At 44.2% G+C, this 27,974-nt stretch overlaps 3 protein-coding genes across 4 annotated transcripts; all 3 read right to left on the bottom strand.

Annotated features, from left to right (window-relative positions):
- Positions 1-272: 272 nt before the first annotated feature.
- On the bottom strand, positions 273-5,553 carry LOC112577437 (N-acetyllactosaminide beta-1,3-N-acetylglucosaminyltransferase 4-like). Its single transcript, XM_025260513.1, has 4 exons — positions 5,346-5,553; positions 4,503-4,605; positions 1,355-2,081; positions 273-894 (listed from the first exon to the last, which is right to left on the bottom strand). Exons 1-4 carry the CDS (start codon positions 5,551-5,553, stop codon positions 289-291), a joined length of 1,644 nt encoding a protein of 547 aa, XP_025116298.1. The 3' UTR covers positions 273-288.
- LOC112571235 lies at positions 3,534-9,217 on the bottom strand. Its single transcript, XM_025250110.1, has 5 exons — positions 7,925-9,217; positions 7,503-7,673; positions 6,699-6,813; positions 5,827-6,452; positions 3,534-5,639 (listed from the first exon to the last, which is right to left on the bottom strand). Exons 1-5 carry the CDS (start codon positions 8,915-8,917, stop codon positions 5,559-5,561), a joined length of 1,986 nt encoding a protein of 661 aa, XP_025105895.1. The 5' UTR covers positions 8,918-9,217; the 3' UTR covers positions 3,534-5,558.
- On the bottom strand, positions 9,202-24,352 carry LOC112571224 (NACHT domain- and WD repeat-containing protein 1-like). 2 transcript variants are annotated; one of them, XM_025250088.1, is made up of 11 exons: positions 24,154-24,352; positions 18,436-18,576; positions 17,099-17,210; positions 16,919-16,965; positions 16,479-16,588; positions 15,874-15,920; positions 13,172-13,480; positions 12,353-12,552; positions 12,059-12,232; positions 11,706-11,829; positions 9,202-11,348 (listed from the first exon to the last, which is right to left on the bottom strand). In XM_025250088.1, the coding sequence occupies exons 2-11, from the start codon at positions 18,553-18,555 to the stop codon at positions 9,232-9,234; spliced, it is 3,360 nt and encodes a 1,119-aa protein (XP_025105873.1). In that variant the 5' UTR covers positions 18,556-18,576; positions 24,154-24,352; the 3' UTR covers positions 9,202-9,231. The 2 variants fall into 2 exon arrangements, with proteins under 2 accessions (XP_025105873.1, XP_025105882.1); XM_025250097.1 differs by lacking the exons at positions 15,874-15,920; positions 17,099-17,210; positions 18,436-18,576; positions 24,154-24,352 and having other exon boundaries at positions 16,919-16,938.
- Between the last annotated feature and the right edge of the window lie 3,622 nt (positions 24,353-27,974).

Here is a 27,974-nt window from a genome sequence, read left to right as displayed (position 1 = left end):
CTTTGGCGTCAACTTTTTTCCACAGCTGTCTGTTCTTAATTTTCTTACTTTGCTTTCTGTGCAAAACATTTTCACACTGTTGTCTGTACCGTCTGTGCTAAGCTTTCGTCCACTGCTAGCTTTTCCTGATGTTTTTACACCGTTGTCTGTCTGTTTTACTCTGCTGAGTGTCATTAACTTTTGTAAACTGTTAACACCCTTTAATATTAGAGTCAAAAGATCGCCAGAAGTTAGGGGATTGACCGTATTGACGTCGGGATCTTGCCATCGATATTCTTCCTGGAGGTCTTAAATAACTTCTTCGTCGTCTTCCTTGTCAAGGTGGCCCACTTCTTGGATCAAGTTAACTCCCCTGTCGGGACCTGAATCGTCATCCAGAGTCTTACGGTCCTCAGGTAAACCTTCCGCAGTCCTCTCCTCCAGTCTGTCTGGATTCAGAAGTGTGTAGGAGCACGTGGCCGACTCCACGGCCTGCCAGATCAGCCTGTGTGACGCCTCTGTCACTAAGGTCATGGTGACTTTGGTGTTCTTGACGATGGCGCACGTGTGGCCTCGTTTGCCGAACGCGAACAAAGAGCTGTGCAAGCGGCTGACGTTCAACGCGCGCGCCAGGATGCCCGTGACGGTGGCGTCCTCTACCGGCACAAAGGGCATGTACTGCGACAGGTTGACCAGGTCGCTCACGATGCTGTTGTGTATGAGGTAGCTGTGGCCGAACAGGTACTTGGGAAAGATGGGCAGCGGGTACGCTTCTGCCGCTACCCGCCACTTGCCCAGGCGCACGCTGACGGGTCTGTTGATAGCGTATCCCACCATGCGTCCAGACAGCTCCTTGCGGTGATATCTGAGGAACTCCAGGAGGTACGGCACGTTGACAAACGTGTCTTCGTCAACCTGTTGATAATGTTAAATTATTTGGCTTTATCAAATGTGACAAATGTTTTGCACCATATGTACCTGCAACCTAATTTCTCCTCTATTTTCTTTTCTCTACCCGTATACGTTTGCTGGCCTCTCAATTTTTGCTCATCAATCTATTCATCATTGAAATCCAGTTAAGTTCTACACAAAACACATTGTACTTTTTATATTTCCAACCCACTCTTCCAGCCACTAAATCCTTATCAATATCTAGCAATCCCGCAGATTATTCTCACAAGCATTCAAGCATTGGCAAATTCTGAAAAACATCTGAACAAACTCTAAACACGATAGTTCTGCTTCCCTTGCGTCCAACATTGAATTAGTCTCTTCTGCTTTAATATACGATAAAATACTTTTATGGCTTTCACGAGATGTTTCCAATTCCAAAATTCCACACGACCACAATAACAGCCTTGGCGTGTTTACCGACCTTCAAGACAAAGTCCGTTGCTGGACATCGTGTAGCGGCGTAGTGCAGGCTGGTCAGGACCTTGACCGTGAGGTTGCGGTACGTGTCTGTGAAGTCAGCGAACAGAACGTCTCCCCACACTTCCTTCTCCTGCCACAGGATGGCGTGCTCGTCCACGTGACCGCTCCTGCCAAAGACGAAAAGGATCTTGACCGGTGGAAGGTGTCGAGTTCCGGGCCACTCCCCCTTGGCGGCACGCCCCCACCCCGCCCTGATGGCCCTTCGCATGTTGACGTTGGTGACGACAGAAGGAATGAAGATCAGGAGTAACGGGGACCCTTCCGGTCCTTCACAAAGTTCTTCCGGTTCAATGAGATATTTCGTGACTAGGGAAGTGACAACGTGGAGTCTAGGCCGGAAGTACGGCGAGTTTAAGACTAACTGATGGTCCTCGAGGGGCGTGTTGGTCCGGAAGCTGTGTCTGTACACAGTGGACAGCTCGCTGACGTTCGTGGAAAAACCTCGAGACGGTTCGCCATCAGAATGTCGGGTGGCTTTGGACATGGCCACGTGACCTTCCGCCAGGTCGTCCTCGAGACGGCCTTGAACTTCAGCCACGCTGACCTTGACCAAGCTAGTACAGACGAAGGTGTGGTAGGAGCCGGCGGTCCAGATCACCAGCATCACCCCCAGCACGAGCAACAGCAGCGCGTAGCTCCACAGCATCTTCATCCGACAAGCGGGCTGCCTGTACAGCAACAACGGCAATAGTACAACCAATTCCTTATTCAAAAATCAAACTCCTCACTTGCTACAGTTCATTGATTGATTGGAAAAAATAGCCAAACAAAATGTTGGGTTTCCTTTTCATGGTTAGCGCTATTTTTTTTTTGTTTTGAAATTGTTGCTTACGTTTGATTTATATTCCTTGTGAAAGGTCTAGCTATCAAGGGCAGCCACAAAGATTGATTACTTTTCCCCCACAATAGTCTCTCATAATGTAATTTTTTTTTTAATTAAAAGGTATTTTCAGTCGATCAATTACACTTAACTTCCAGTGAATTACACAAGTACGCAGCTCCATTCACTTCGGAAACCATACTTACACGATACCAACCCATGTAAAACATTACCTTCGAAAGGGCGACTGCTTCGCGGCCATTTTACCTGCAGGGCAACACGTGATATCTTTAAACAATTTTTATAGCTGTTGATGTATGTTAATATAATGATGTATATGATTAAACGAAATAAACCTCTGTTTTTCTCTGTGTGAAGAGGACATAAACATATTTGCCAACACATACTCGAGAGAGAACTCGCGCTCGAGCGGACGTAGGTGCACACACCTTATAGCATACAAACAGACAAATGGATAAACAGACCAAATATACCTCTCTCTTGCTCTCTCACTCACCCACTCCGTTTCTCCTCTATCTTTTTCTCTGCGCGCATCTATGTATTTTGTCGACCCATTAATAAAAAGGAGAGAAAGAATGATAAGAAAAGTAAAGGTTTTGAAAGCTTTGTCCCACCCTGTAAAAATTATCTTTAGATGAAATGTTCTATGATTCTGGGCTAATTGTTTATTCTATGGTGAGAAAAAGAAGAACTGAGACTTCCTTGAAAGAAAATGCGTTAATTAACACTTACCAAGTCTCAGCAAATAAATCCTTTAATTAACGCTAGCTAGAAAGAAGTCGGTTATCCTCTGCAGTTTTTGTGGATATTTTGTATTATAGATGTGCTTATTTATCACTCACTGATTTAAGAGGACAACAAAGTGCATCCCTCGTGCATGCTGCAGAGACTGCACAAAGACTGAGATGTAGCAACAATTGTTGTGTTTCCGCCGAAATGGAAGGAATGTGTAGAATAAAAGCTGGAGACAGATGTTGCTAATGGTTTTGTCTCTGGACTTAATGTGCAGCTGCTTGTCTTAATTAGCTCTGAGCTGTCACGTGTGTTGTCACGTGTGCTTCACGCGAACTGTTTCACAGTCGACCAGCAATTAAAGATTTGTTCAGGTGAACAAATGTCAGCAGGTGCAGTAATGGCAAGTGCTACACTTGGTGCCACCACGGGTTGTGGAATAGAATCTTGTCCTCCTCCACTCACTCTTTCATTTACTCACATTCATTCAAACACCTACACACAGTCTTTCACACACAAGTCTATATATATATATGCTGAGTGATTGTAATAAATTATTTATTTCGTTCGGTCTCCTGCATTCACATGAAAGCAAAATGACAAATAGCTAATTAAAACAGGCTGTTTATATTATATTAGCAAAACACAGGAAGAATACAATCATACTGTTAATTCCACGGCTAACGTGGAGACTATACACAAGAAACTAAGGACCCAGCATTAGGTCAAAGGTAAACAAAAATAACAATATAACTGATCAATTACGAAAAAATTATCTTTCATTGTTTTATAAGCACATGAAAAAAAACAATTTTTGGATTTAAGTGTAGAAATGACATAAAATCTCTTTCCTGAATGTGTGAACACATCTGACTGATTGTGGTGTGTTTAATTAAAGTCAACAAGTGACAGGAAATGTTTTGATAATTAAAAATCTAGTCAATACCACAAGAATGTTTGCAGTCAGTTTGTTACCATTGAGATTAACATAAGCAACCACACACAATAATACGATTCCAAGAGAGTGAAGAGAACGGCAGAAAATTATTGACTGGATAGACAGACACGCAGACACGCGAACAAACAGATGGACAGAAAGGAGCGGAGGAATGGCACATTGCTTATGGAATAATATACACCTGTAATTTAAATGCTCACAGAAATACAGAAAAGTAGAACAGAACTTAAGTATTAAAGAAAGCAATCGTGGTAAAAGCTTTTGATTAAAGTATTTTTGATAGCGTCAACATTGATATGAATCACAACATCAGTAACGGTGAAGTAAGTTAAAGGTCGAGATTTCCTTTTCTCGGGTTAGATGATTATTTCTATCGATACCCCAGAGTATATCCCTGATGTTGTAAAGTCGCTTGCGTTACAACTGATAAGAGGTTTTACATTAATTAAAGTACCCATCTCGTATCCCTTGTTGCTTTACCTTCCCTAACCCTTCACATTGTCAGCTACTCATTCCCGACACCTGGGTCGACTGAGACTACACGGGTATCGAACCAACTTTCCATTGGGTTTAGACGCCAATGCTCTGACCACTTGGCTCTCAGCATCAGTAACAGATGATGGTTTGGTGGGTTCCTGACTTATAATTTGTTTAACAAACTCTAAGACAATCAGGCAGTGAGAAAAACAAAGGAGTGTCAATGACCTATAAACAGAGTGATGACTGAGCACTCAGGGAACACCTGTGGTTTCGTCAGTCCATCATCTGTAACACTACTTTCTTCCTCGCCCACCACCTCTCTTTTAAAACAGACGACAGCTGCAGGATCGTAAAGCAAATTCGATAAGAGCAGAGGTAATCGTCGGTAAAGCAGGTGGGAAATGCTTCAATTCCATGTAAGTACACACAGATATTGTAATGAAACACTTACCTGGGATGTATTTGTGTACCCGCCCACACAACCACGCGTTCTTGCCGAGGTAGAGATTACAAGAAAAATAAGTTGAACGGTGGGTGACAAAAGACAGAGAGAATAATGAAGGGATGATTTCAAACAACACACTCCTTAATTAAACTTTACCCTTCTTCACATAAATCGTTTGACATTTGAATCGTATTTCTCCCGAAGAAATACCCAGTCCCTCCAGTTTCAGATGCCTGATAACGGGTTAATAACTTAACCAAAAACTGAATCCGCAGAACCGTTTGTCGCAGACCTACTGACATCAGTAATTAATCAAAACAGTTTCTCTGTAAATAAATTATCATAATACGCTTGTTTATAAAATAAATAAAACAATTAAAGCTGTTTGAATGATGCTGATATGAAATTGTTTTAGGCGTTGTGCCAAGAGTCTGGAGGTGTCGACATTTTCATCCATGGCTACGACAAATCATTGCCCTCGACATTGTTCTTGTCCTTTGGTGCTTTGTTCTGCTCTCTCTGAGCCTCCGACTCCGTCGTGACCTCCTCAATGTTCCTGACCTCAAAGACCCGCACACGTGAGGTCACACCGTCGTTTTGGATGACAGCGAGGCGGCGGCAGTCAGGTGTCATGACGAGTGACGTGGCAGGATGGGGCAGGCGGTACGAACACAGCTCCCTCATCTCCTTCACACCCACAGTGCCACCACGTGACCGGATGTGGCGTAGCATAACACGCGGCAGTTACGAGACACGCAGTAATGTAGAAACTGGGAAAACAAACAGGTAAACAAAATTCCAACAAAGAAAGGAATGTTTGTTGTTGTTATTATTATTATATGCTGGCCTAATCAAGTCACAAAGTCAGTTGTTGTTTAAATGCTCCTTTAACAAATTATTTATTTAAAGTAATTTTTTTATAATATTTTTTTCGACCCATAAAACTTCTATCCTTACCTCGTCTCCCTCCAGGATGATGCTCAGCAGCTGTCTGTTCTGCTGGAGGTCCCACAGGAAGATGGCGCTTGGGTAGCGCACGACGAGCACGTGAGTGTCCGGCACGGACTCGAGTCCCGTGACCTCAGACCAGACTGGGGGGACCAGCAGCGACCACGTGGTGTCGACAACTAACGGTTCGTCTGACGCAGGCTCCACGCCTTCCGCCGTCAAGACTGACTTCAGGGTCAAGGTCTGAGCGGAGACCATCAGCGTCAGTCCTGACGTCGTGCCCAGGGCGATGACGTTACTACCGCTGCAACAGCAAACTGCGGTGGGCACGAAGCACAGGCGCGTGGTTTTGTGGGAGATGACCTTTGCCCTGTTCTCCTCTGCTGCCGAGGGGTCGCCGCTGCTTGCTGTGCTGTGCTTCCTGTTGTGGGCCGTCGGTGCAGTCAGCGAGAGCATCCACTGATGGAGCGTACATCCGGGCTCCTGGTCCTGTGAGGTCAGAAGACAACACGAGCCGAGCTCAGGGGAGAAGACCATGCTGGAGGCTCTAGCGGCCAAGTTGGTGTCGGAGGCAACAAGAGTGACTGACCCTTGATGCTCGGACGACAGCACGTTCCAGAAGGTTATGGTCAACTCTGCAAGAGTCAAAGCAAGTGAGACGGGTGATATTTCACAGGTCATCTGGATGCCCTTAGAAAGAGGTACAGTTGCTTCTCTGTTCACGAGGTGTGCATGTCTTACTTTGCAAAACTGTGTTTAAAGTTCGTTTTTATCGACAGGGGAAGGGTGAAAAAAAATAAAAAATAAAAACACCAGACAACCCAAGTCTGCTAGCTCTCAGCAATATTTCCCAGATTACCTGCATCCAAGTCACGTCTTACCTGTTTGCTCATCACTGGTGACCAAGGCTATGGTTGCTCCGTCACTGCTCACCTGGCAGGTGGCGACCTTCTCCTGCTTCAAGACACGGTTATGTTTGTCCTCTGGATACAACACCTACAGTGAGCCGTGAGATTTGCTTCATCAGAGAAATAACCTACTCGTCCAGCCATCCTCCCACCTGTTTTCTTCCTTGTAATCTTAAGATAAAGCTGATGGGCTCAGTGGGAGATAATCAAACAGGTATTTATTATAAAGCCGGTCAACGAGAGATTACTATTTCAAAAGGATGATATTCAAAGGCTGCCGTCGTATTACAGACTGTTAATAATTGTTACATTTTTAAAAAAAAACTGTAATTTTATATCAAACTGCTTCATTTTCCAAACTTCTCTGACTCTGTATCAAAGACTTACCATAATGACTCAGTAACCCCGACATTTAATTTTTAGTTTTATTTTGCTAATTCGATAGAAAAGTGATGTCGTCGATGTTTTATTTGATCATTATCTGCAGCTCGGATTTTATTCTTTTCTTTCAAATATGTATGTATTATAAATTCTATTTAAGCCTTTAGGTCTTTTATACAAACCACATTCCTTGCTCACTTTTTTCTAAAAACATTAACTTATTCATGACGGGAGGAAAAGGAGCTTTAAATATTTTCAGCCAGTCATATGTTAATTACATAAAAGTCATACATATTTAATATTTTAACCAGTCGTAAGATATTAATTACATAATAATTACAGAAAAGTCATTAATTCCTCAAATTAATTTCCCATAGCATGCCTGTTATTACTCACTGCTGCTGTTTTAAAATCGTCTTTTTTCACGACAACAAAAAACGCTTTGTCGTAGTAGACAGGTCTCAGGGTCTCGTATTCCCCGGGAAAGGGGCAAGACTGCACTGACAACAGGGATCCGTCTTGAAGACTCCAGCGAAGCAGGTCACATGATGTCGCCGTGAAGATTACCTTGGAAGGAGGGAAGTAAACAAACTTGACTCGTCAAACCATGAGATTGTAACTACATGTTACTCTTCCTACCATCGAGGCCTTTCCTAAGAGGGACACACGTGGACAAATATTTGGGCAAGTTTTCACAAGGAGGTTATACTCTAAAACTTGGTCAAATCTTTGTCAAACTTGGTCAAACATTTGCCCTTTCGCTCAAGGAAGGCCTTAATAAAATAATGTATAACAATGTTTCAAAGTATAACCTTTACCTCGTTCAGACTGCTGCCACTGGACACAGCACAGACGTCAGTACAGTCACTGAGGCAGCACGAGGACTGCCAGATAGAGGGCGCTTTTAAGGACGGGTCCATGCCATCCAGGACGTTAAAAATATCCGCTGGCGGGGGCTTCTTGTAGAAGGAGGAGATGTCTGGTCCGTTCAAGAACATCCTGTCGTTCCATCGCTCCTGGTAGTGCTTGAAGTACGACCTCAGGTCAAGTTTCTTTTCCTCCTCGTTCAACAGGTCGTTGTCGGTGATGATGTCCATCACTAAAGTCCGGGCCCGGGTCACGAGCGGGCGAAGATTCCAGAGCTTCACCAAGCCTTGTGCGTCCACCGTCACGACGTGCTGGAACCAGATGGCGCTGGTGAAGTAGGTCACGTGTTGGAGCTGGGACTGTGATGTGGTCAGAACGCACACTTGCAGACTTGTTGGCACGTGCAGTACGAACATCCGGCCTAGTGACGTGCCGGCCAGTAGGAAGTGATCGTCCTCTGACGTCACGACAGTGGATACGAGCTCTTTATCCTTTTCTCTCTGACCTTTGGCCTTCCTCCGGGACGATGCGGATGCGGGAGTTTTTGACCCGGTGCGTGACGTCAGCTGGTCACGTGAAGACGCTTGCGCGGTATGCGCATCTTCCCGATGTTGCTCTTCCAGCTGCAGTTTGCAATTCATCACCATGGCACCCGTGCTGAGCTTGAAGCATTGCACGATATGTGTGGGCGTGACCACGAAGACGTGCTCGTTGCTACGAGAGAAGGCGCTCAGGATCACGGGCACATTGTTGAAGGTCAAGGTCTGGGTCACCTTGTCAACGCTCAAGTCGACGATCAGCACTTCGCGCTCGCACATCACCACCACGAAGGTGCTGTCCTTGGTCATGGCCAGCAGCTTGACGGCGTTGGTGTTGAGAGTCTTGTTCTGCAGATAAACTTTGCCCTGATTGGTCGGCTCGCGCGCGTCGAACACGCGCAGCATCGTCTTGGGGGAAGTGTGCAGGGTAACGACCTTTACCCGGAGCGGTTCCGACACGCAGGCGTCGACGATGGTCTCGGGTGTTTTGAATTGCTCTGTCACGCTGCCTTTCTCCAGAACCACGCGTTTGACGGCATTTCCAACCGCGTAGAAGACGAAGCCGTCTGACCGAACCTGATACCACGTGACGGTGGTCTCCTGTATATGTACGGAGCCAACCTGCTTGCCTTTGTCCAGCGCGTACGTGTCAAACACGAATTTCCCGGTCGGGGATATGGTCAGGACCGTCAGGAAATGCGATCCCCACAAATGCGTGCTTAGTATCCGCGATGAAAAGAGGCTACAACTGTTTCTTCTCCGGAAATGGGCTCCACTGACGTCAGGAAGGTGTCATGCTGCGCCAACACACGTTCCCCTTTGGCGTCCGTCACCAGAGTGCTTACGGTCTTCAGTAGCGCCGTGTTGAGGAGGAGCTGGCTGGCCTTCTCTACTGTAAAAGCTGCGGGCACAAGCACCTGCACGTTGACTTGTTTCAACCAATCCGTGGCTTCCGTCACCGACCGGTGCACTTCCGCCATCTCTTTCAAGTCCTGCCCGGCCATCAGTGAGGCCAGGGAGACTGGGTTGAAGATGATGGTCTTCCGGACACTGGTCAGAAACTGGCGTAAGAAAAGAACCTCCGAGTCTAGGCCCAGGGTCTCCAAAGCGTAGTTCATGTCGTCGATAAAGTCGTTGAAGAAGCCAGCATAGATCTCGTTGATGATCCAGGCAAACTTCGTGAAAACCGCGGACTTAAGCACTTTCCACGCTTCCTTGGGGTCCGGGTGGGAGTGGCACAGATGGTAGGGGACGGAGCGGAGGGTCCTCCACAGGTAACGCGAGAGATCTTTGTGCTGTCCCTCTGCGATGTCTCGAGAACTCAGCAGGTGACCCCGGCGGGTGATCTGGAAGTACGTGGCCAGCCTGCTGTGGATGTGGTACTGGAATCCATCCCTCATGAACCTCTCCCTCACGACCTTTTCAAGAGTTCTGTGGCTGATTTTGAGAATAGTCTCTCCTTCAGTTTTCACTTCAAACAGGAAAGGCTCAAGCCTCCACAGCAGTCGGCTGAGCTGTAGCTGGTAAGGGCAGCCTTCAACGACACTCAAGTCTTCGATCTCCTCCTTGATCTCGTCAATCAGCTCCGAGTCCGATGAGATCAGATGAAGAATCTCGAACTCGGCAAGTCCGTAGCGAGAAGCTGCTAAGAGCGAGAGAGAGTATCGCGTGAATTTGAGTCCTAACTGCATTTCGCAGGATTGCACCAGCCTGTTGAAAGCTTTTTCCATATCAGACGAGATGTCCAGGTCATCGTTCAAGGTGTGGGAAGGCCAGCGTGAGGCCATGGATGCAGCGATTTTTGCCACGAGAGGTTCGTTTTCCTCCGTGAGTTCATTTAGGATCGCCTTGACCTGATCATTTTTCAGCACTCGACCACATCTCGCGAGAAAAGAGTTGATGTAGGAGTTGAGGTAGTCGGACTTCATGGGCTCGCAATGGATCATTTCGATATTGGCAAAGACCTTCATCGTCTCGTAAAGCGGCCCGAAGTCACTCATAGACATGAGCAGCGCGACCCCAGCTGGAATCGAGGCTACGAGAAAACTCAGTTGCTTCGCCTGAAGTCCACGCAGCTTGTCCACGCCATCCAGGATCAGAACGAAGAATCCCTTGTCGCGAAACTTCTCCCGAGCTTTCTGGAGAAGATTCCGGAACTCCTGCAGCAGTTCTCCCAAGTTGATGTCCGCGGGAAGGTGAGGACTGATCTCGTACAGGTAGGCCACCTGTGCGTAGACGCTGCTTAGCGTGTGGAACAGTGTGGACGAGCTCAGGGTGATGCCGATTGTCCGGAACACTAGCTTCCTCCGCGGCGCAGCCAGCGACAAAACTGCGGCTGTGTGGCCGACGAGCGAAGTTTTGCCTCGTCCTTCCGGCCCAGCAACCACCGCGACCCGTGGCGCCGATGCGTCAGTGAAAAGGTCGCAGATTCTCTGTACCGCCTGCTCGCAACCAATAAAACCATCGCACGCACGTCTGGCCACGCGCACGTGCTGCACGAGGTCTGCGGCGTTGGTCATGTGATGCGTGATGTCAAACTCATGATGGCCGATCTGGCTCTCGATCAGTCGTGTGACCGCCGCCAGGAAGACAGCGCACACCTCACGCAGGTAGGCCACATTTTTCTTTCCGATGTTGAAGAGCACCAGGTTGTTCTTGCTGCTGGTGAACTTGTAGCAGTCGCTCACCGCTGCCCGCAGTTTGTCGGCGCCGAGGTCGCCGGTGCTGGCCGTGATGTCCGTGTCGCTCTTGTTATCGGCACGAGCCATCAAACAAATCGTCTGCCTGTTGGGCTCCAGACATTTCAAGAGTCCCCGTTCGACTTCTCTGACCGTACCTGCGACAATAAATATCTTTACTGTAAACTAGAACATCGCAGATTACATGTGTTAACGCTGTTGTAGGATTGCCATAATGTCCTTTAAATACTTACATATATACGAAGGAGGAAGATTTTTTTTCGTTAATTTGATTTAAGAAAGTATTTCGACCTTGTAACAATTTTGGATGCAGGATAAAATGCTGATAAAGGGTTGCCCGATGGCCAAGCCTGTAATAGGTTCAGTTTTCAGAGAAATGTCCAGAGACGGGATTGGAACCAAGAAATCTCAATCTTCATGATGGGAAGAAAGAGAACAGGAGTTGCAGATTAGGGAGAAGGAGAAAGAGAGGTAGATTTTATTTCTTGACTTACTGCTCCATGGGTAGAAACCCTTACTGTCCTTTACCTTCCCCTCACCACGGAGAAGGTTGAGTACATCGGGAAGAACATTCTGAAGAACTTTGGTTTCTGCAGTCTCTGCGAAAAACTGAGATTCCTGAAACAAGATTTATTTATTCATTTTCATTTCGTTCTTTCGTTCGTTCATAAAGATGAATATTGATATCCCCCATCGTGTCAGGTTGAAAACAGCCTCACTTGGCCTCCGAAAATAAAAACAGGAAATTAATTTTTAAAATTCTAAATAACTAGGTTTAATTTTGTCGCTTCAGTGATGTTTGAAGAGTGGTAAGAGTTGGGAATGTTTATTTTATTATAAAAGTCACCTCCAGGAGGTATATGGGCGGGTTGTAGTTGGAGTCCAGCCTGTAGATGTTGTCGAGGGCCTCCACTGCTACCACGTCCTCGCGCTTCACCAGCACGCTCCGAACGGCCAGAACGTCGTCCTTGGACATCCAGCCGGGCAGGTGTCTGTCGTCTGCCTCTCGGCCGATGATGCTCTGCAATCAGACCTCGACAAAATTAAGGATAAATTAATTAAGGATAAATTAATGAGATTCCTTTTCTAAAGCCCCACTTGCCATTACAAATGAATAAAATTACTATCTGGAGTAACTCACGACGAAGCTCGGGCCGATGGAGTACTGCTGGCATTTCTTGACCTCATAGTCAATGACATCAAAGGTTTCTCGATCATTCTTCAGGCGATTGATGCCGTGACGTAGGTCAACCACGTGACATCCCAGCCCATGCTTCTCGCAAAATCGTCTTAACTCTGGGTAAGCGACCTCTGCTAGGAACTCCCGTTCCTCTGACATATCTGGGAAAAGACAACTCCTTAAACTGTCTTGGGTGTCGATTAGAGCAAACTGAGTAAATCCGGAAAATATGAAATAACAAGACGAGAACTGAGACAAGATTGAATAACAGAGAATCGCAAAGACCGAAAAAAAAAATTATGAATAAGTTACAAAGTTTGCGTTGGATGATAGTGTGGAAATTATTCTAGTCGAGACATAAAGATGTCCCTGAAACAGCTACTAGATGACGGTTAGATAAGTTCTAGATGTCACCTACACAGTAACTAGATGAAAGTCATTTAATTTACATGTGACACTTACACAGCTACTAGATGACGGGTCGGTTATTTGACAACTAGATGACTATTTAGATGGTTATTTGAATTACAGATGAACGTAAATTTCATAAGAAAATTTTACGTGTCTCTCAAATCAAATAAGAACACATATATTAACATAAAGGCTAGAAATGTTGGTAAAATTATTTTAAAGTATTGTTTCCACGATATTACAATTAATCAATATATTGTCTGTTTTGTAGTCTGTTAGTTTCTTTTTTTCTCCCTTCCCTCCTTCCTTCATATCTTTCTTTTTTTGTTTACCACAGATTTTTCACAAAAACTACAGTGACAGTTTTACCTTCCGTACACGAGACGTAGATTCTGACCTCCGACCTCGGAATTTCTTCCGGCATCCGCATCTGCGCCGCCTTAGTGTTCCACAAGACCTGCCTGGCCATCCCTCGCCACCGAGCGCGGGGTCGCTTGCGGAGGGTGGGTTGGGTCAAATGGTCAAGGACGCGGCGCGCGGGGCGAGGGTGAGCGGACTTTTTCTCGGGACCAGCGATGGATGACGTGGAGGACACGAGAGAGAAGCGACGCAGCTCATCAGTGTCCGGCACCACGAAGAAGGTCAGCCTCTTCAGCAGGTAGGCTTGGCTCTGGTACACTGGAGGTGAAAGGTCAGTCTTGTCAGCGCATGTCTTTTAGCACTCAGACAAATGAGTATGAAAACAAAGATATTAGGTCAAGAGATAACTTGGAGGAAAATATATTTACACGGTTGTTTGTAATTATTTAGTGTAGATATGTGATATAACTCAGGAAACAGAGATATATCCACAGCAGTCTACACCTCCACTCAATATCTACAGCTCTGTGGCCACAGCTGTAAATAGTATGTATAACAGGTGTACTTCTAGATTTTTGTTACAATCAATACATACCTGAATAATTGACAGTATTCCACACATATTCAAAGTACCTTTCACGCTTAATAAATCTTTCTACAGGCAAGAGAAAAGAGGGAAATAAAGGAAGTAGATGTCAAAATAAATAAAGTTCCTATATTCAGTGGTCCACACCGCATTCACAGTGATAACACAGGGTATGTATCAACTCTTTCAGCTTAGTGCTCGCCTCCACAAGAGAAAATACAGTTTACAAATTAAATTATCACGAAATAATCTGTGATTGTGCTTTTTATTTTATCTTTCACGCGGTGCTTAAACATGACTAGAAGGTAAGAAATGTTTCGATTTAAATTTGTTCTAGTGATTTTTCTAGGAAATTATAACACATTATCTGTATTTCTTCCTGAACTTCTGTTTCATAAACGATACATTCAAGATTTTTTTCCAAAAAAAGTATTTTTAAGGATGTGCATCTGTTTGTAGGTCCTGCCAGAATGACTAACACACTGGCTCTGCTATAGATGATGAATTGTCTCTTTATGTACAAAAGTTATAACAATGAGTAAGAAACTGTATAACACTATTTCCTTTTTTTTTAAGTAAAATAAAAGTGAAGATTGATAAGAACAGATTAATATGGAACAATTCCTTAAACAATTTCAGTGATAATATCAGTTTTCTTCTCTCGATGTGAAATTTATTTACAGTTGTTGTATTCAAATCAATGACAACAAAATAAAATTTCAGCGACTCTCATCAGTCCTCCAAAAAACATTTTACTGAATAATGTTGAGAATAAAACAGTAAACGAAAAAGTAAATAAATACTTGTTTAGAATTATTGGACATAAACTGCAGTTTTGTCATCAGTAGACATACATGGAAAGCTCTATATACATTGTATGCTTTATGTTTTGTTGCTTTGTAGATGTTCTAACATCGGCAGTCATGGAGTTACAATACCAACAGCATTAACAGACTGAAGCATCAATGAAGGAGTCGAAAAAGCGAATTTTAAAAAAAGGTTGAAAAAAGATTTATTAGTCAATAAATAAAAAAATAATAAAATAAAAAAATCAAAAGGTCACCAAAAGTAAAAAAATGCAGCTAAACAAGTTGCTGAAAGCGTTTAGTTCATGGAATATACATAAAGACAGGGCGATGTGGAAAGTGCGGCACAGAAAACGAAGAAGACAATGAAAATGCCGCGTGATGCAATGATGTTATTTCTTTGAAACCGTCTGGCTTGCAAAAGTCTACATATAAAGTAGGTTTTTATTATTAATGTTATAATTTTTCTTCTAAACCCCATAGCATCTCATTTCATCCAGGAAAGCCTGTTCTGATATTATGTTTAAATTTGATTACATAGAAAGGTGTTAACTACCTCTTGTAAACTGATCACACACACACACTCTCTCACCCTCTCTCTCTCACACACACACACAACACTGACGTGGATGCACACACACATTGATGAGAGCGCACAGTCACACACATAAAGAAATTGTAGGTCTCACAAACAATACAAATAAAAGATAATGACAGACTGATACACAGTAAATGAGGAGGAGAAATTTTATTCAAAATGAAACTATTCAAACCAACTCCATGTACAAATGAAGCTCAAGAAGAAGCAACGATAAAATAAAATTAAAATAAAAAAAACAGATCGCGTGTAGGCTCAAAGCATCCAACACCAATGACATGAAAATAAAATGGCCTGAGAGACAGTGTGAACGGTTCCTATACAGCTATGTAGGTGAGATAATAGTGGCAATCAGTAGCGCATGAAGATGCTCGGCTAATTGAGGTGTATTTAATAATAAAAAAAGAGTGTCATAAAGAATCTTTGCCAACAAACCGACAGAGTCCAATGAAAGTGCCGAGACTGCCAACGCTACTTCAAAGCAGACAGGTTGTACCAAGTATGTCAGTAGGTGAAGGATGTGAAGATTGCAAGCATTGACAAAGAACAGACAGACTTACTATCCACCCAGCTACAAAAAATCAGAAGTCAGTGCTGTTGGTCAGAAGAAGGCCGGTTCTAGAGGATGCTATAAGGTCAAAGGTCTTATCAGCAAATAAGCGTGTACAGTATGAGAGAAAAGTTTCTCTAAGGACTACGGTGCTGTCATGTTGGATGATACCTGGCCACTCGGCTAGAATTTCATCTCTCTTGCTCAGCTTCACCAGTCTGGCATGGAAACGACATCAAACAATGCCATCAGACCATTCTAGCACTACTTAGCATCTAAGCTCACTGCTTCGGGACAAGTGGGGAGGAAACATTTTGGGAAATGCATTTGTAAACATTTGTAAATATTCATCTTGTAAAGACTAGCATTTCAGAAGTAATAATTGAAGGACAATGCCATCAAAACTGCAAAGAAAACAAGCCGTTCCTTCAAACACACAAACAGACTTTTGTGCAACACTCACACATTAAACTAGGAGATGCTTGTTCACACACATACATGCAAATGAGTTCATAGAGACACACACACGCACATCCACAGTGTCATGCTGTGGGTTCTTCTCACGGATTGTGACCTCAGGTTACTGAATTCTGCTTAGAAAGTGTTTATAAATCTCTGTCAATCACTCATTAACTCGTCACTCACTAGAGAACATACACACAGACATATTTACAGAGCTACACGCACATACATGCATATACTCCTTCAACAGCTAGAAAGGGGATTGAAAGAAGACTTGAGTAGAGTCTGGCGCTAGAAGAACAAGAAGTGTTCACCTCAGTTTCCTGTACTCCTCATCACAGGCTGGCATGGTCCGGAGGTTGACGGTCCTGCGGCTGCTGGCAGACGGCAGTTGAATCTGACGAGGACCTTGGCGAGTGCGATTCTTTACAAGGATGAAAAAAGGGACAAACCTTTAAAAAATACGATACGACATCTAGAAAAATCACGTGATCTTTTATCACAAAATTCAGGAGGAAGGTCAGTCTGAATAGTTTATAAACGTAGAAAGGACCAGAAGGGATGTCGGCCATCATTGCAAAGACAGCGAAGACAAAGACTTGCCGGTGACCGCAAGTAGTTGGAATGTCATTAATATGAGAAATGTCTTGCACGCTTTTCGCAGGGAACTGAACTCAGTTACCTGAGTATGACTAAACACTAAGATTAATTTATGATTAATTTCTGACTCGCCATCACCAGATATTTTTCTCACATTAGTCAGCTGACGAAGGGCTTGATCAGAACATCTCCAAGGGTTTCCTGCAAACAAATTGAAGACATTAAAGAAGACGACTGTACTGCAGTAGAATGTACAGCTGGGTTCTGGTAGTTGTAAATATAAAGTAGGTTTAAAGGTTACAGGTCAGCTTGGGGTCACCCTGAGGACACGTACTGTTGGGCTGCTGTTTCTCCTGACGGGGGGGCTTCACACGGCGGTAGTCAGGGACGACAGAAGACTTTGGCCGCTCGGGTCTTTGTGCCAGGATCAGGGGATGAAACTCAATCTGTGCAGAAAAAAACGTTGTGAACCTCCACAATCAATGCCGCAGCAATTATACAACTAACGGTCTATGTAGGGGGGAGGTAATTAATCAGGAATGGTTGCTTTATATGGAGTAATGTAATAGTGATCTCCCCTGGTGATAATTTTCGGATCGTTTACGAATCTCATCCCTCCACACAAAATCACACACACAGACAAACACACAATCAATACGATAATTGTCTTTCGTTTAAAGTTTCATGTTGTGCACGGCAGACATGCACTGGGTGGAGTGGGTGGGATGGTTGGAGTGGTTGATGTCAAACAGATGTCAGGCGATGACGGATGTGAGTACCCGAGATGCTATGTGCTCTTGAGGCTGATGCTTTGCAGACTGGTCTACACGTGCATTTCACGCGATATGAGTATTCAGTAATAACATAAATTGTCATAACAATAACAAAATAAATAGAAATACCTGTCACGCAGAAGTAAAAGATAAAAAAAAAACAACAACTGAAGACATTTGTACCACCTGCCTGAGCTGGCAATGGTGTGCAAGACAATATGTCTTTCAACAAAATCAATGCAAAGTCTTATGTGTCTGTCTCACAGGAGTGTCTAGGAAGTGATTAATAAAAAGACCAGGTCGATGGTAATTAGAGAGAAGAGTTTGTCAGGCCACCTTGCAGCCACCCATCCTCCGCACTGGGGTATTTGTAGCTGGGCTGGGTGGATTCTTAAATTACAACAGGTTCTTCGGTGCCTCGAATGAGAGGCGATGGTATAGGCGGTTCTAGATTCTTCAACAACATGATAACGAATTTCTTACCGATAATGTAGTAGCCGCCAGCAGCAGGTTATCTACATAAACATATTGTTTCGACATTTGGATCCTACAAAGACCCCTGGCACCTGGAATACGACTCTGTAGGCTAAACTTGTTTGTAATTTTATGATTTAATCACTTAATATTTTTTTAAGATATTTCACTGCTCTTGACAATGACATCAAGATATTTCTAAACTGTCAGTTATCAGAACATAAGACACCAGCTACATTTTGCTAACGATATGCCAGTTATTTTGATACAAAAAAAAAACGAAATTTACATTGAATTCATCATGATGCGAGGCCATTGTGCACACTTCGGGTTTATAAACATTCCCCAACCCTGACACACCCCTACCTTATTTAAAGGTTTTCTTACATTTGTCGAAGAAAAAAAAATCACGAAAACTACTCACAGCCTCTTTCTTGGCGCCCAGTTTGATTAGCAGTTCATCCTCGACCATTGTCTTCACACGACGCAGTTCCGCTTCCGGGGGATCTGTCCATGGCTGCACTGTCCTCTGGGAGTCCGCCATACCAGTCACGTGGTCATGCTTCTGCATCACATGTTCACGAGAAGATGAACCTCTTTTGAAACATCGGTCGGGTGACATATCAACAGGGAACCTGCCCGTCGGAGAGGCTGAACTATGTATGTACTTTGTGTGAATGATCAGCCACATCGTCTTGTCTAATTATTGTTGTTTGAATTACAAAAATAAGGCATAACATTTAAGCAATAAAACTCCTTCTGTCTTTCTACTTTTTCTTTGATTAATTATTTATTTACAAATTAGCGTGGTTGTCATGTTTGTCGAAATGAACGGCCTGCAGCTCGCTATCTTCAGTGTCATGCTGTGGGTTTCTTCTCTCTCTCCTTCTTGTGTTTCTCATCCTACCCTCTTATCTTGTGGGGGCTGTGACCTCAGGTTACTGAATTCTGTTTAGAAAGTGTTTATAAATCTGTCAATCACTCATTAACTGATCACTCACTAGAGAACATCGTTATAGTATGTCTCAGAATAAGCTGTTTCAGCGAAATTTAGTTATCTGCAGGTTTTCTCCGAGGTCAACCTTGTTGGGTGTTTTTTTTTTCATCATTTTCCCTTTTCATCAGACATGATATTGTATAGTATTTTAAAGCCAAAAAAAAATATTAATTTGTAATGCATTTATCACAAAATAAATGAAAGAATAAGTCAATAAATAAGCTCCATAGTGCTACTCGTGACACGTAGGTGAACGATGGTCAAATAAGGAGCATAAAAAATTGCCTTCTTTTCACAGCAGTTCCTGTGAGCGTCTAGTGAAAGGACTTCACGAGGCAAGGGAGGCCATTATTGCCATTCACAGCCACCCGTCCTACCCGCTGAGCCCGGAGCCCGAGACGGCGGCAGTTTCTGAAAGAGCACTAACAGCCAAGTTGTATAGAAAATCGTTTATGCTTCCCTTCTGCTGCTCGGGCAAGGGGAGCCGATCCCATTTGGTGTAATCAATTCAGTAATAACCTGCGAGGGATGGGGTGGGTGACAGGGTAGGGGCTGACAGGAGGGCGACTTCATTTCAGCTTATCCTGGCGGCCGTTAGCGGTGGGAGGGTGGCTGTCCTTTATCTTGGAGTATACCAAATGATCGTCTAGGTACACAAGAAGGACTGAAATTAAACAGTTCGGCATGGTGGTCTGCATTAACCTCTGGAAAGTGGCTGGTGTGGACGTCAGACCCATTGGCATCCTGGAACGGGCGTGTTGCCAGCGGCCCTAGCCAGTCCTTTTGTTGACAATGTCTTCTCAAGATGAGCTTCATGCACGGCTGCCTGTACTGCCTGCGCCACATCTTCGGTAGAGTCCATTATCTGATCAAGGACGTTCTTCCCTAGTAGAAGCGACACGCGCCTCCTGCGCTCACTTGTGACCACATCGACCAGGTCCTTGACCACCAGGATAGGAACGTCCTCAGACGCTGGCCGTAAACATGTCCACCACCGCCACTCCTGAGTTTGTTTTAGCTGTAAGTCCTGTATGTGCCTCGTGCCCACTCGTCAGTGACCGTCGTTACCTCACTGCCGGTGTCGAGCAACGCCATCACTCAACTGCCATAAATGACAACCTCCGCCGTCGGACACTTTCCAGTCAGGCCAGCTACACTTTATTTCCTGTCATCCTGTTACGGATGACGGGGGCAGTCACTTTCCCTGACCGTCGGCTGCAGTCCTCCGAGATGGTGTCAATCGCCGCCACTTCGACGCTCTGCGCCGCCTTCTACCTCGCCTGCTTAAATTCTGGAGCTTCGCGGCGTATTCGTCGACCACCTCATCACGTTGCTGTGGCACTGATGTCGACATCCTTCCGTTCGCCGTACGCTCCACTAGGACACCCAAGATCTTTCTCGGCGTATCTCTTGCGTCATGCGGAAGCATCAAACACTCGACGTCTGGCAGGTCCCTCCAGCGAGTTCAAGATGTAACCACGAGCCGCATTCTGACACATCGGGTTTATGGCGAGAGCTCACTCGACCTCTGTTTCAATCTCGTCGACACTCGTTGGTCCACCGGCAAACTACTGAAAGCGGACTAACTAGTATGCTCGTAGAGCCTCTGCCCACCAACGGATAGCATCATGGTCCTCTCTATGTACTAATCTTCTGTCGTGGGCTTCTGCCCGTGATGAACAAATGTTTCTTTTTGTTCAGCAGTGCTTTTAGGCCCTTGGTCACCCAAGGTTTGTTGTTAGGATAAACATACACTGCCTTGATGGACTGGTGCAATCAACACTATTTTACTCCTCACTTTTACTCCTAACTGTTTGTTAAATGTCTGTATGGGTATGTGAGCAAAGACAAATTTCTGTCCTCCTGGGCAGACAATAAAGTCTGTTTTGATTTTGATTTTGATTTTTGATTTTAAACTCAAGAGCCATTCTCCACCCGGTGCTCGTCCCCCCGGTTGTGAAGTTTGATGGTCGCACGAGTCTTGGGAAGAAATTATCGTCGTATGGTTTTCGTCAGCAACCGTTCAAGACTTTGTATGTGTGTGTGTGTTCGTCTGCATGTGCATCCGTGTGTTTGTACAGAGTTTCGTGGACTGTGTGTATAAGGGAGGAGTGCGTTGAAGATCAAAGAGAATTTTGCGGCAGATTGTGTTACCTCGACAGTTCTTACACCTCAAAGTCCTCCCAGTTCGATCAAGATAACTTCACGCTCGTGACTATGAATATCTTATCTTTATAAATGAACACATGTTATCTTTATGTGAAACCATATTTGCAAGCCTTCGTGGCGGGCAGAAATGAAGGTTGCCAAGGAAACGCCTAGAATGCAATCAGCCAACTCGTTATAAACAAGAGAGAGAAGGAGAACAGAAACCTCTCAGTCTCTTCAAGCGCTGTGGCAACATACGGCACTGTAAATTTCAAAAGACTTCATTCATAAAAAAAAATTCAAAAGAAATTTTATGCCTTCAATCTTTCCATCCATTATTGAAGCTTTTAACACTTCGCATTTCCATGCAAATGATTTTTTTTCCCTCCGAGGAACATAGGTTTAGCCGTTCTTTGATGCAGGACGGTAAATGTTGCCTAATATGTTTAAACACCACTTGAAGGGACCCTGACTCTCCCTCCCTTGCTTTGAAGAGGATGCGGTGCTTTGTCTTTCGAGGGTCGGGTGCTCTGCTGACCTCTGGCCGCAGTGCTAATGCACCTTCACGTGGTTCAAACATTTGACAAGGACTTTCCTCGCACTTAGAGGTTTCCCCTCCACGTGTATCCTCCTGCATTCCTGGCGTGTTTACACGGCCAAGATTCCAGTGTCGATGGTGCTTCCCACTGACAATAGATCGAACACCATTGTGTGTCCTCGGTAACGGAGGCCATGAGGGCTCTTAGTGTCGCCCCGAGGAGCTGTCACGTGGTCTTCCTGCGTGGAGGAGAAAGAGATTGTTTTTCCCAAGACGAATGGAGGACACGGACTCTTGGCCATCCAAAGCTGTCTTCGTCTCCTGTTCCAACTCAGCCAATGCGATGACTAGAGTTTGTCAGTGTGTCAGGTACCGCTGGTGTACTTGCGGTCCTATGGTCCACTGGGGGTGATTAGGAACAAGAAGATGTCAGGTACCCCTGATGGAGATTAGTGACTAATAATAAAAAAGAAGATTTTTCAATCACTTTGATGTGTGTCTCTCACACACAGAAGGAGATATAAAGGTAAAAGAGAGAAAGTACAAAATATTTGGCCACCTAATACAATAGACACGATATACAGCCACCCAAAAACTTCATTTCCAAAGCATCACCCACCCTTCCTCACACATTTTCTCTCTATATATATATACCCTCCAGCATTTTTCTCCTTCATTTCCAACAGGAGAAAATATAAGATAAAGCGTTTTTTATTCAGCTTGGAATTATTCTGACAGCGATAGTAAAGGAGTTCGGTAGAGGAACTGCACTGATTCCATTTTTCTTTAATCTCGTCGAATAAAAAAATGTGTAATCCTTGTTTTCACTGGGAAGTACAAGAAAAAAGTCAATAAATGAAGTTGTTCTTGTGGAAGCCTTCATACCACTCATCCATCACGTGGTCAAACACAAGGAAGTTATGTGCCGTAAAACATCGTCTGTCGTGAAACTTTTGACTCGACTGCTCCATAAAACACAAATAAAACACCACCCTGCCCCTCTTTCCATTGGATGCACATTGTACTAGGAATCAGGTGGGGGGGGGGAAGCGGGAGGGGGTCATAAAAAACAGACAGCGATGTCAAACGGAGCCCGGGTGGGCAGAGGGCAATCTGAAACAAAAACACTCTTAGATGAAAAAAATGATGAGAATAAATATCAGTAGGATTGCGACTGATACTGGAGACTACAGATGGACACCGAAAGTGATTTCTTTTCCAACCTCAACATCGACGGTTTGTAGTGGAGAACATCGTATAGGATCTCATGGAAATTCCTGCTGTGATCCCATGAAAGCCACCCGACCCTTCTTTTTCGGACACCTTGTGGCTTGAAGGTCCGCTGGACTCTTGGACCTCCCTGAGATTACAAATCGTTCATATCTTTATCCAAAGACCTCTCTCCTTGTTAGAAACTAGAAATACACCAATCTGGTATCGAACCGGCCTGATGTAAGTATTTGCCTTAAATGTCAGGACAGGGCATCAGTACCTCTACACTCGCCTTTTCTCTCTCTCTTGCCTATCCTTTGAGATGTTACTGGTCTTTGTTTGACATGTTTCAATTTATTTATTTTATTTGCATTGTCATTCATTCTGTTATCCCCGTAAACCCAACTACAGCCGACACGCAGTGTGTAGTAATCCTCAAGCCATCATGGAAATCAACCGAAATCCTTTGTTCAGTCGGCATCCATTATCGACATCAGCATCCATTAGCATAATTCTTACCTAACGGGTGAGTTCATTACGACTGCGGCATGCAGTCTGACACAGTCCTAAAACCCTTTTTAAACCTATCATGGTTGTGTAAAAAATAATTTGACACAGCAGGCCTCGATCACGAACACTGAAGTGTGCAGTTCACTGTCGATCAGTACAGACATAACAATACCTCGTTATAAAGCACACCCAGCTTAGTGAATATAGTATTTCGGGGCTCACTACTTCAAGCAGAGACAGGTCTTTTCGGGGTATTTTTTAAGGTACATGGGGACGATGAGTGTTGCGGGTGTACTAGTCTCGTGCATGTTTGCCTCTGTCGGTAGCTCCAAGGCGACGCTGATAGATCGTCGACTGAAGTTTACGGGTGGAGACTTCAGCGGTGAGACGACAGTGAAAGGGTGGGTACCAAAACCGGATCCCCACTGAGAAGTTTATGGCCCAAGCTGACTTTGTTATCGCTTTTTATCGATAGGAAAGTATTAATTGTGCTCGCCAATCAGCGCCGTGCACTGTGCGCTAATATTTTTCTGAGCCTTTAAAAAACTTGTGGATAATCTCTTTTCTCTTTCTTGCTTACATAATAAAATAAGGGGATTAGAGTCTGGAACTGTATGGTTTCAAGCAGTGGAAGAGAAAACAAAAACTAAAATCATATAGAGAACAATATGGATGAAATTGGAACACGAATGATAAAAGAAAGTTGGGAGGGAGGGAAATAAACATTGTGCACTCACCTGTACAGAACTTAACCTTTCACCTGTTCCTTTCTCTTGCTCAGTCTGTTTGTCCCGCTTCCAGCACAACTGTGTTTAGCTACTGTCATGACTCGAGGGCTTCACGTGACATTCCACTGTTTGCCGTAGCCAGTGAAGGGGATCCGACACTCGCTGTGTCGTGTGGAGCTGTGCTGTGCTGCAAGTGTACGTCAGGCGGCGCTGCACTGCAGTCTCCAGGCGCTGGCTGTTGAGACGGTGCGGGGACTGTGTGGGGAGGAATGGGGTGGTGGGTATGTAGGGTGGGCACCTGTGAACGTGTGGCGACCGCTGGTGGTGGTGGTGGGTATCAGAGAAGCGTAGTGGGGGGAGGACCAGTCGCCTGCCCTCACAGACACCACTTGGGGGCGCTGTCGCCGGCTGTGAGACAGCAGTACAACAACCCGCAGCTGGTTACACAGCTGGACTGGCACTTTGACGGATAGGTCAGGTCTGGAACCATGCTTTGCATTAGTCTGTGAGTGTGTACGTTCATGATTATGTATGTGTGTGTTGAGAAAAGTGTTTATGAATGAACCCATACATTTACATGACCGAGTTTGATATTCCATTGTCGAAGAAAATCAAACAGCGTCCTATCCGTTGTCCGGTGCCAGTTTCTCAATATCTTTTTCTCCTACAATCTTTGTTCTATTTTATTGTTACGATCCTTAATTAACATAAGGCAGGAACCTGAGTTGTTGTTGTACCTCTGTATAGGGTGGAAAGACAAAGAAGAAATCTTGAAGCAGTTTATTGACATAGTTCTTGTTGATGAAGATGTCATCATCTGTTTAATCCCTACAGAAATGCATGTGCTCCAGAGGCTAGACCTGAGGTACCACAGAAGTAACTACCATCCATCTACATTACTGACCGGGGCTTTACTTCCACTCCACTAACCACCTCTGTCCTGACCACGTCTATATGTCTCAGAGTTGACAAAATGCGAAAAACCAGAAACACAACACACTCGGTGGATTGATTGAGTTAAAAGAGCACAAACTGTCTCCCCTCTCCTCATTGTCAGTGGACAGTTTCCAAGTTTTCATCTGACGATCTCTTGTGCACAACACATGTCTCTTGGACATAGTTCCCTCGCCTAATGGGTCAGGGCAAGTTTCAACGGTCCCCCAAATGCTTGACAGCAGGTTCGAGACTTGACGGGGAAGGGAAATAACTCTCCGGAAATACGAGAAGCGGTCCACTGAGTTTAGCCATAAATCATCGATATTGATTGATTTCAGGTTGTAGGCTTATTGATTGGTGACAGATTGTAGGCTCCTCGTCATCACTAATGTTCGCCATTCATGGCTCTGGTGCCTAGAACTCTCTCTCTCTCCACGTGAGGGTCATTGAGCTCGGCAGTTCGTTCACCTCCTACCTCAACATTTGGTTTCCCTTCTGTGTGTAGCACCCCTTTATTGTCGGGTACGTGTTGCCGGCAGGTGACACTTACGCACAAGGTACAGAAATTTTCATGAACAAAGAAATCCACTTTTGACCAGTCGAGTTCACCATGTTTGGACGTGTTTGGTTAATTCGAGGAGCGGAAGCAGTTAGCAATTGTATTAAATGTTTTAAACAAAGGGTAAATTGATTGTCACTGGCAAGAATGGAATTATATAGTAGTGAGAGATTTAGTTTTTATATCAGTTAAATATGAGACACTCAGGGAGATGTATTTGAATTTAGATATTAATAGATTACTGGAAATACACTAGTGCTACTTCGATTTTAGAATTTCAGACATTAGGATACATGCCTGAAGATATTCTGACAGTAACACGTAACACTTCCTTCTCTTATCTACTGCAATCTAGTCAAAAATGTTTCAAAAAGGACTTTCTTAAATATTTATATCACATCCTCTACCAGTTGTCATTGACTCACCCTGCATGAAAAACCACATCAAACTTCCACGCACCCATTTAGTACAACTATACAGAAATATTATTACCACCTCTTTTATATTTTTATTCAACGTTTCAGTTCGTTATTACTTTTTTTTTTTTTGCTGGACATATTGTTACCTCCCTTGGAAATGTGGCTACGTGTTAGAAAAGAACACTTTATTTATCTTTTCATCCTGACTAATAAAGAGTTGTAATTTTCATTAATCCTCTCTCTCTCTCAGTACGGAGTCATACCAAGGTTTCATAGTTCATTTGTCAAGGGAACGATTGAAAGTAAGTTTCGTTCATCGCGGAGTGTCAGGGATGCTGATGGCTTCTGTCACTCGGACGTTGAGGACAAACAATCAGCGGATGACTATCAGCGCGAAGTCCATGTTGGCGGAGCAAGTCGGAGGACGGGCGAGGTGACAGACTATTTCTACTCAAAGGGGAGATAAAAATTACCTCGTGCCAGTCTAGTGTGAGTGGCTCACTCGCACCCCTCTTTCTCTCTCCCTTATGTTTCTGTCTTTCACTCTCTCATTGACGAACATCTCAACTGACTGCGTTCTGTAAATTAACTGTGCGCAGTAGATCAAAATACTCCAAGGTTCTCTCTCTCTATGTATTTCTTTCTTTGGTTCGAATTTCTGACTAAAATACTTAATGCGAAGATAAACACTTAAGGTAAGCATGGTCGGGACAGCGTTCAACAGCAACACATCGTCCACGATCAAACATTCGATAACAGCAATATTCTATTTATAAAGATAGGAATGTGTGTGAACATGTGTGAATATATTTTTAATATCCCTTAGTGAGTGACAGAATAAAAAAATCTTGAAACTTGAATCTTAAATCCTAAAATAGACAGCGGCAATATTTCTGCTTAATACATACATACAAAGAAAAGCTTCTACGGAGAAAATATGAACGGTCTTTTTCCAGTCGTAATTCGATAAATAAATCCAAAAAAAGTGCTCTTTGTGGTGGGAAGAAAGATAATTACCTAGGTGGTAGTAACTAATAGCTATGCTAGCTATTCGTAGACTCAGGAGGAAAAACCGACAATTATTCACAAGTTGCACAATTATGTCGGGTGTGCTGCCAACACCCTCAGAAAGAAACTATTATAGTTAGTGTAGCTCCTCCATTGCAGTGATGTAACTTTGTGAACTCGCAAAAATACAAATACATAAAAGTGACACAGAATAGACATACAAAATTAATTTAAAACCAATAAAGCTGATTAATTTACTATACTTTATCTCACATTCAACTTCCTCCACCCACCACCCTCCTCCAACATCCTTTGCGGGAAGGGGGCGGTAACGACGAAGGAGTAACCGTTGTAAAGTGTTTGAACATTGTAACCAACACCAGACACAATCTCCAGACACGAAACCTCTGACACCTCAAGGCAAAGACAGCGAAACTGATAAGAATTTCTCTTGTTGCGATAAAGGGGTGGCTTGGCTTCACTGTTTGCCAACAACCAGCTCGGGTATTAACTCTCTCGGTGCAGGGTGCTGTCTGTTTTCTGGGTAAAATGCGGTGGCGGCTACTTTTCGGCGTTGGTGAGTTAAAGTCCAGCGTTCCTGTGTTGCCAGATCCTTTCGGAATGAAGGGTGTCGCTGGATTCGAGGTGCACCGGTTGTAGACTAGCTGATAGGGGAGCCCTGGCTCATTTTGAACGACATAGACCTCAAGGGTAAATAATTGTAGATATTTTATTGTTAGCGGGGCATTGGTAGAATGTAAGCAGAATGTTCCTGGCACGGACAGTCGTCACCCGTCTTGTTACTGAAGTGATCCCCCAACCCACACCCACACCCACTCCTGTTTTGTCCTTACACGATGGAATTCTTGACTTTAGAAAACTTGTAGCCAAAGGTCGTGACATAAAGT

This window comes from Pomacea canaliculata, linkage group LG1, assembly GCF_003073045.1.
Source record: "Pomacea canaliculata isolate SZHN2017 linkage group LG1, ASM307304v1, whole genome shotgun sequence".
Classification (NCBI taxonomy): Eukaryota; Metazoa; Mollusca; class Gastropoda; order Architaenioglossa; family Ampullariidae; genus Pomacea; species Pomacea canaliculata.
This window is presented reverse-complemented; position numbering and strand designations above follow the sequence as displayed.

Bases quoted from the DNA above. Each gene is read 5' to 3' on its own strand.
- LOC112577437 (XM_025260513.1), bottom strand. From the start codon at position 5,553: ATGAGGGAGCTGTGTTCGTACCGCCTGCCCCATCCTGCCACGTCACTC. The intron at 4,606-5,345 runs GCAATGATTTGT...TGATTGTCTTAG, and splicing joins GGACAAGAACAATGTCGAGG to AGTTTGTTAAACAAATTATA. The intron at 895-1,354 runs GTCGGTAAACAC...CATTATCAACAG, and splicing joins CAACGGACTTTGTCTTGAAG to GTTGACGAAGACACGTTTGT.
- LOC112571235 (XM_025250110.1), bottom strand. From the start codon at position 8,917: ATGCTGCGCGTGTTCGACGCGCGCGAGCCGACCAATCAGGGCAAAGTT. The intron at 7,674-7,924 runs GTAAAGGTTATA...CCTCCTTCCAAG, and splicing joins GTGGCAGCAGTCTGAACGAG to GTAATCTTCACGGCGACATC. The intron at 6,814-7,502 runs GTGAGTAATAAC...GGCTCACTGTAG, and splicing joins ACGATTTTAAAACAGCAGCA to GTGTTGTATCCAGAGGACAA.
- LOC112571224 (XM_025250088.1), bottom strand. From the start codon at position 18,555: ATGGCGGACTCCCAGAGGACAGTGCAGCCATGGACAGATCCCCCGGAA. The intron at 17,211-18,435 runs GTGAGTAGTTTT...TTTTCTGCACAG, and splicing joins TGGGCGCCAAGAAAGAGGCT to ATTGAGTTTCATCCCCTGAT. The intron at 15,921-16,478 runs GTGAACACTTCT...TTTCCATGCCAG, and splicing joins GAGGAGTACAGGAAACTGAG to ACTGGTGAAGCTGAGCAAGA.